An 8388-nucleotide genomic window follows, 5' to 3' on the forward strand; every position below is an offset into this window, starting at 1 on the left:
TGGCCCTACTCAGGCCGGTTTCTGCTTCCCTAACTAATGCAGTCTCAGGTCCCGCGCAATTGGATTGGAGCTGAAGCTGTGTTCCACTCACCAGCAGTCCCAAAATCCTGCGGTGGGGGTCGTGGGTAGCTGGCGGGTGTCAGGCAACCCTGTGCTCCCGCTACCCCGGCACTGATCCAGCTGGATCGCCACTCTGATTTTCAATGCTAGATCCTTTTGTCCCCAAAGCATTTTTTTTTCCTCATCAAAGAAGATAACTTGCCTTCTCTTTGGGAATCCAACATTTCCTTACGGCTGCACTGGAGAGTTTTTATATGCCTTCCTACTTTGTTCTCAGACCTGAAGGGAGACAGCCAATTCAGAAATCAAAGGCACTTGGGGCTCAGATCTGTAGTTTGCACTGGGCTGCTGGGCCAGTTGGTGAATTCTGGGAAGTTTGGTTTGCCCATGGCCACCATGAGAAAGGATGGAATGGACACAGAAGGGAAGAGAATGCTCAGTGGGCCAGTTATCATGGCCTTGGCCTTGCCTCTGCAGATGACCGGTTACGTGGCCTTGATTGAGGGGCCTCTACTCTCCTATCCTGCGTTCCTCATCAGTAAGACTGGGACAAGAGTTAAACCTCAGCTTCCAGGTTCTTCAAAGGTTCAATGAGTTAAGTGTGTGTGGCCACTGTGATGTCTGTCTGTCTGTCACAGGGGCCAGAGCTCAAGGCAGTCTAACTCAATGCACAGGGATGTCAATCGGCACTCTGGGAGAATGGGCTGTGGACTGTCTAACTCTTATTGTAGGAGTTGTTGTGGATGTTGCTTTGCCCTCTCTGACATGGTCTCTGTCCACAGAGTAGCCAGCAGCCAGCAAAACCCTCTCCTGGGAAGGTCACGGGGGAAGTTCTACTCAAAGGGAAGGTTCTAGAATGGAGGAGACAGAGAGGGTCTCTTTTCAGGGGGGAGGGGCTGTTGACAATTAGGGGTCAGTGGAAAATGGAAGGAGGAGAGGAGGAATAGAGACATGCATGAATGAATGAATGAATTCATTTATTAGATGAACGAAGGACTCAAAGGATGCCTAACAGGAAAAAAGCCGCTGCATTTCCTCTGACAGTCGGGTTGAGTCGAAGGCAGTCAAGGCTTCCCACCAATGAGGAACCTTAATCTGTTTTGCTTCCTTCATGCTCCAGACCCACCCGGGAAAGTGATGACGAGGAGGATGAGGAGAAGAAGGGGCGAGGGTGTACCCTGCAGTACCAGCATGCCCTGGTGCGTGTCCTCACTCAGTTTGTATCTGAGTCACCTGACCTGGGTCAGCTGACCTACATGCTGGGACCTGATTGGCAGTTTGACATCACCGACCTGGTAACCGAGTTTGTGAAGGTGGAGGAGCCGAAAATTGCCCAGTTACAGGATGGCAAGATCCTAGCAGGACGGGAGCCGGGCATCACCACTGTGCAGGTATTGCTGGGTGAGATGGGTATGGGGGGGGGTGGCTATGCCATTTTCCTCAGTGATTTCTCCAGTTAACAGATGCCTTACAGCTCTGTACATGTATGGTATGTGTCCATATTGCAATCAGCATGTATCATTTTACACACATTAAGCCATTGTGCAGGAATCTATTCGCCAGTTTTACAGCTCAAAACTCAGAGAACACGAGCAACAAAGAAACAGTATTTTCCAGACGCAGCAGGGCAGATGTACATATGACCTCAGTGGTTATGACACAGCACAGACCTGGGCAAGCTCAAGCCAGACAAAATTGCAGCATGGAGCGAGTGGGCTAGGGCCATAGCTCCTAGCTGAGGAGCTATTGGTACTGATAACTGCCAGGACTTGAGGCATCTATTTTCTCTAAGCATATGGCCCCTGGTAGGTCAACTTAAGTGGCGATGATGTACCGAGTAATATATGGCCATCACAAATTAAATTTGATTTAAAATACACAATAAAGAGGACACAAGATTGGGTTAGGTAGGAAGGGTGTGGATAAGATCAAGATATACATTGCATGGAATTATCAAAAGCTTACTTAGACAGTTTTAAAAATTCTTAGGAAGCTAAATTAAATATACACTACCAGAAATCAGTTTCTTCTAAATGAGAGCTTTAAATTTTTTTTTTTAAAGATTGTATGTATGTGGCTGCATGTGCTACAGGGTGCGGGTATTTGGAGGTCAGGGGACACCTTTGTGGAGTTGATTCTTCTGCTCTGCGTTTTCTGTGGGTTCTGAGGTTCAAACTCAGGTCACAAGGCTTGCATAGCAAGTGCCGTGACTCACCGAGCTGTCTTGCTGTCCCACAGTACTTTTACGTCTTACACAGTAGAGTAGATAGCTGTAAACATCCTAAAAGAGAAACCCACCTCCAGCCTTGCGGAGTAGCCACTAACCCATGCTACTCCCAGAATAGTAGACAAAATGAAATGTAAAACTATACATGTCACAAGAGATAAAGACACATGGTTGAATGGTCTCTGTGACTTCCTAACAACAACCTTTTATGGCAAATTGTGCTAGGATAAGTATGCAGAATTTTTATACCAATCCAGAATACTATCTGTCATCATGAAGCCATGTTTTTTTTTTTTTTTTTTTTTTTTGGTGCTTCCAAAGTTAGTTTTTTGGTGCACTTGGCCAAAGTGTGTTATATTCTGCACTTGTCTTCTGTTTTCACCTCACAGATACCACAGATTTGCATCTTATGTGGCACTCATTTCCGCAGTGGTGCCTCTGTTGGCTGGGACACCAGGTGGGCTTGACCATGACACACCAAGGCTGGAGTCAGTGTATCTGTAGGCTCTGACCGGAAAGTTTGGGGAAATAACTGACCTCAGATCCCACCCCCTTCCTTGGGAGAACGTCACTGTGCATCTAGCACCAAAGCTCCTGTGTCCTGGCTGTCTGTCAGCCAGGAGCCCTGTGTATCCCTTCTCGTGGACTCCCTCCCTTGTCAGTAGGGACTCCGACTCCCCCGGACTTCCTCTGCCACCAGCTGGGAACACAGCCATTCCTCCTCTACCCCAAAGAGCTCTGGTGACCATACTGGGTTCCCTCTGTGATGCAGCCCCATCTGGCTTCCAGGCAGCTGTGTTGTGTGACATTGAAGAGTCATGGAATGAGCTTTCATTTTTACCCTCACATGTGCCAGGAAGGAATGAGAGCAGGATGCCTTTGGGGGGAATATTCTAGAGATAATTCCACCCACCTACCAGGCATTATCTATGAGATTTAGCCCTTAACCACCCCCCCCCTCGCTATATACCAGATGGTTTACTAGGAGAGATAGCTAGTTAGGAAATGTCACTTCAACTGGTTTATCCAGTGATGACCCAGTTACCTGTACAGTGATTATGTGTGTCAGTGATATGCAAAAAGAACAGGGCTGTGCACCACTTCATCAAGAGGCTGTGCCACTGACCCATGTTCAGAAACTGCTTATGGTTGATGAAAAATCCCCACTTCTTCCATACCATCACTAAGGTAGAAAACGTCAGCAAGGACTCCTAACCCGAACCCCACTTTTCCCTTAGAATATGTTCTAGTTATTATCATATAGTATAAGAAAATGATGTGAATGACCACAGACCCACCTAAACACTCACCACTGTGTTCCTTTGCCAGAACATGGGTCGGGTCTCCGATGGGATGGCCTGTCTTCTCAGGAGTTAAAGGTGGCCCTGTGGGACAAAGTCACAAGCATTTCCCTTGCTTTTCAGGTCCTCTCGCCTCTTTCTGACTCCATCCTTGCAGAGAAGACGGTTATTGTCCTGGATGACCGGGTCACCATCACAGAGCTGGGTGTACAACTGGTGGCTGGCCTGTCCCTTTCCCTACAGCCTCACAGGGCAGACAAAAGGGCCATCGTCTCCACGGTGGCTGCTCAGGATGTTCTCCAAGCCCCACAGCAGGTGAGACTCCCAGGGGCCTGTGTTCTGTGCATGACATCATCTCTATCCTCCATTACTGCTCCTTGCACAGGAAGCCAGCAGATTGCCATAGCCGGACCTGGCAGCTCTTGGACCTCCTTCTTGCTTCTTATCCAGTTTCTTGTTGTCTCTGAGAAAAGCACCCAGGGCTTAGCTACATCTTCCCATACCCTATGCTTTCCCATGGGTTGATCTGTGCTAGGTGAGGTACGAGATTCATACTAGACCATGGTTGAGGGATGCCCTGTTCTTGTTCCTGCCAAACAGTCAAAGCAGTTTTTTGAAGTTCAGAGACTTTATTTCAGCTACTTGGACAAGAATGGACAATTGGTACCTGATTGTCTTGTTGATAGCAGGGATTGTCAACTCTAAAGCTCCCCTGTATCTTAAAACACGCACAAAATTTTATAAAGAGACAGGAACATGGTGCCATTCAATTGAGCCAGCCCCACACCACCTCATTTACCAAGCACTTCCCCCGGGAGGTTCCTCCACAGGTTTTTGCTGTGTCCGCACCGACTTCGTGGTAAACGGGTGTTCCGAGTGGCATCATCTTGAACAGTAACCTAGTAGTTATATCTGAAATTGATTCAGATAAATCACCCACATCTGAGTGTCTCCACAAAGGTCAAAGACACACTCTGTGGGAAGGCATGCAACAAATTGATTTACACTTTAATGTATCCACTGATGTGCATTCCTGGCACCTCAGTGGGGCTCTAGCATGTTAATGATACAAAGTCAAGGCATAACAAGAGCTAAGACCATCACATCTGGAAAGTGACTTCTATCTGAAGACACAGGGATGCCCAGAGGAGGTCATGTTTATAAGTTTGAAGGAGCCCAGTTGTAACAGTGTTCTCTGGTTTCATTTTCCTTAGGAAGCCATAGTCAGTTCTTGGATTTTGTTCAGTGATGGCGCTGTGACACCTTTAGACATTTATGATCTCAAGGACTTCTCGGTGACCGTTTCCTCATTGGATGAAATGGTGGTGTCCGTCCAGCCAAACCTTCAGAGCAGATGGCCAATCGTGGTTGCCGAGGGTGAAGGACAAGGGCCCCTGATCAAGCTGGAAATGTCCATCAGCGAGTCTTGTCAGAAGAACAAGAGGAAAAGTACCCTTGCCGTGGGCAAAGGAAATGTCAAGGTGAGGTTTGAACCTGGGATGCACGAGCAGCAAGGAGGCAGCAATGACATCGGTGGCATAAACCGGGAGTACAAAGGCCACCTCAGCAATTCCATAGAGCGCGAGGGAAGCCAGGAGCGAGCAGCCCAGGAGTGGTTCCAACACGGCACACCGGTTGGCCACGAGGACAGGACCAACAAGAGCACAACCCCACAGTCTCCCATGGGAGGGAAACTCCTTAAAGGGGGAGCGGATGCCTTCACCAGCTTCCCCACCCAAGGGAAGTTACCAGAATCCAGTAACCCCGGTGACCTCACGATGACCTCCAGGGGGTTAACGGATTTGGAGATCGGAATGTACGCCCTGCTCTGTGTCTTCTGCCTGGCCATCTTGGTCTTCCTGATCAACTGCGTGGCCTTTGCTTGGAAGTATAGGCACAAAAGGTTTGCAGTGAGCGAGCAAGGCAACATCCCACATTCTCACGACTGGGTGTGGCTCGGGAACGAGGTAGAGCTCCTGGAGAACCCCGTGGACATCACTCTCCCATCGGAGGAGTGCACAACCATGATTGACAGGGGCCTGCAGTTCGAGGAGAGGAACTTCCTGCTGAATGGCAGCTCCCAGAAGACTTTCCATAGTCAGCTGCTTAGACCCCCTGACTATGTGTACGAGAAAGAGCTGAAAAATGAACCTATGGGTTCCTCCGGCCCAAAGAGGAAGAGAGTCAAGTTTACTTCCTACACCACCATCCTCCCCGAGGATGGGGGCCCATACACCAACTCCATCCTGTTTGACAGTGATGACAGCATCAAGTGGGTCTGCCAGGATATGGGGCTGGGGGACTCGCAGGACTTCAGAGACTACATGGAAAGACTACAGGACCAGATGTAAAGTCCTTTCTTAAGTTTGTATTCACCTTTATGCCTTCTGTTTTCTGAGCGATGGAACAGTGGGTCTGATCAGCAATAGGGGGTGACTCAACAAAGTGTCAGAGTGGGGGGTGTTCTGGAGGGATCCCTCTCTAAGGGGGTATCAGCAGCCTGGAGGGCTCAGGCTCAAGTTAGGTGATGTCTGTCACACTGGCTCCTGGGGATGGGAGACATTCAGAGGCAGCAGCCTGGCGGTAGACACGACCCCACAGACACTGTTAGTCACCTCATGACCAATGGCCGTGTGTAATTAGGAGTGTTCTGGATGGTGATTTTTTTTCTCTATTTCTAGCCCTTTTAAAGCACAGTGGACACTCGTTGCGCATGGCCTGAGTTCAAATCTCCGTGGTGGAAGATGAGTGAGTGTAGCCTCCTTAGCTGTCAGGAGTCAGGCTCATTATTTTTATATACATCTGGACTTGCACCTCTTCTTTTGACCTTACATTTTTTGAGGGGGAGGGGTTGTTTCGGAAGCACTTAAAGAAGAGCTTGTTTGATGTTCCTTGTTTATTCCCTGGAGCTCATTGTGTCTTGCCATACAGAGTCTCCATAAAGGATATCATATATATATATATTTTTAACTTTGTGGCTGAGGACAGTGTTGTCTCTCCTTCATGACATTGGTATTTCTCATCTATCTTGGGAACAGGGGTCTGACTGGAGACCCAGAAGAGGGGTTTTTTTAAAAAATTTTTCACATGAAATTTAACATATTTAGAGAAAAGTTCTGTCACAAACATGTTTTGTGTCGTCTGCTTGTTAGTTATTTGTGAATCTCCTGGGGGTACAGTTCTGAGGGAAGAGAGGCTCCAATACCACAATACGGATATAAGTTCTCTGTGCTCAATGCAATGTATTAATTCAAACAAATAAAAAACAAAACAGGATTGAGGGGCTGGAAGATGGCTTGGTGGTTGAGAGTACTTGTTGCTCTTGTAGAGGACCCCGAGTTCAGGTCCTAGCACCCACATGGTGACTCACAACCTTCTGTTAACTCCAGCTCCATGGGATCTGATGCTCTCTTCTGGCCTCTGTGGGTACTACACTCAAGTGTGAATACACAGACACACATTCACATAACTTAAGAAAAGCAAACAAACAAACCTTTCAAAAATCAGGATTCATTTATACAACAAAGATATGAAGAGATATCTTCGTATTAAACTCTCCACTTTGCAGATGAATTTTTAAAAAAATAATGTTTCAAATTAGCAATATAGAGAAGTCATCCATACAATGACTGAAAAAAAATCTCAGTTGTCATTCAGAGAAGAAACCATCTCAAACATCTTTTTTGTAGAGAAAACAATGGTTTCCCCAACTTCATAATTATCAATGACTGTCCCAGAGCCCAAGGATCACCTTTTACAAACAAAGCATGGAATTAAAAAGATTTTTGCATAATTTCCAATAAAAGTGCTGTTTATAAGCATTATGAATAGCCTTGAGAAAGACAGGGATTTTTGGCTTAGCCAAATGTGACATTTTTGTTTATCATAATGATGTAACTAGAAAAGCAGATACTAGACTAGTATGCCTCATGGTGAACTAACTGAGCCATTGTTAGCTCTCAAAAAATGGGATTTTTAAAGGCCCAAAGCCTGAAGCACATGCAGGAGGTCACTGATGTCAAAGGGCTGACCTCTGAACCTCTCAAGGAGACTTTTTCTTATTCCTCTGCTCTCATTTTATACATGTTCAGGCTGGAAACGTGGCAGCCGTGCCTCCGGTAGCCATGATGGGACAGCTAAGATGTTCTCCCTGCCTCTCCCACCCCCAGCACTGCAATGTGCTTACAAACAGGGCTGGGCATGCAGGTCCTGTGCTGTATCCCCCAGAAGTATGTTCACTTGCTTTTGTGTTTAGAATGGCTCCTGGGAATGGAAGGAACTGACTAAAGAAGGAAGCCGGAAGATACAGGCATTGCATGAACTTGGCTGACATATGCTACTGCCAAGAGCTCTCTGGTTAGCTGGCTGTTTCTGGAAAGATTGGATGGAGCAGGGCTGGTAGTCCCCAAACACCTGTGCAGAGCAGCAGATTTACGGATACATTTCAGATCCTTTTTATGAGCCATTTAAAGTCCTATCTTCCATCACAGAAATAATGGGAACTCATTTCTGAAAGTGAGGTCCCTCTCTGGAAGCAAGGACACACAAAGCAGACTGCCTCCTCTTGGTTTAGGTGGGGCCTTGGGTTAGCCTGTAATTTAGCAGGAAATTACCAAGGGTGATACAAGTAAGCATTGTTTATGATTGACAGGCTTCTGATGGGGGTGGAGCCCAGAGAGCAGGGAGCAGAAGAGCTGACCATGGTCCTGAAGATGTCTCCACTGCCCTCTTAGACATACGCAGTGAATTAGCTTCTGTGCACATTCACGGTGTTGTTGTGTTAGGACACCATCAGTTTAA

At 47.2% G+C, this 8388-nt stretch overlaps 1 protein-coding gene across 2 annotated transcripts in view; it reads left to right on the plus strand.

Annotated features, from left to right (window-relative positions):
- The window catches only part of Tmem132b (transmembrane protein 132B), a 250718-nt gene extending 243818 nt beyond the window's left edge, over positions 1 to 6900 (plus strand). For both annotated transcript variants that reach the window (XM_029476908.1, XM_029476909.1), the window contains 3 exons: positions 1181 to 1451; positions 3712 to 3903; positions 4803 to 6900. In XM_029476908.1, the coding sequence (XP_029332768.1) occupies positions 1181 to 1451; positions 3712 to 3903; positions 4803 to 5939 (1600 nt within the window). In that variant the 3' untranslated portion in view covers positions 5940 to 6900. The remainder of the gene's footprint in view (positions 1 to 1180; positions 1452 to 3711; positions 3904 to 4802) is intronic.
- The last annotated feature ends 1488 nt before the right edge of the window (positions 6901 to 8388 follow it).

The sequence above is a fragment of the Mus caroli genome, chromosome 5, assembly GCF_900094665.2.
Source record: "Mus caroli chromosome 5, CAROLI_EIJ_v1.1, whole genome shotgun sequence".
Lineage (NCBI taxonomy): Eukaryota > Metazoa > Chordata > Mammalia > Rodentia > Muridae > Mus > Mus caroli.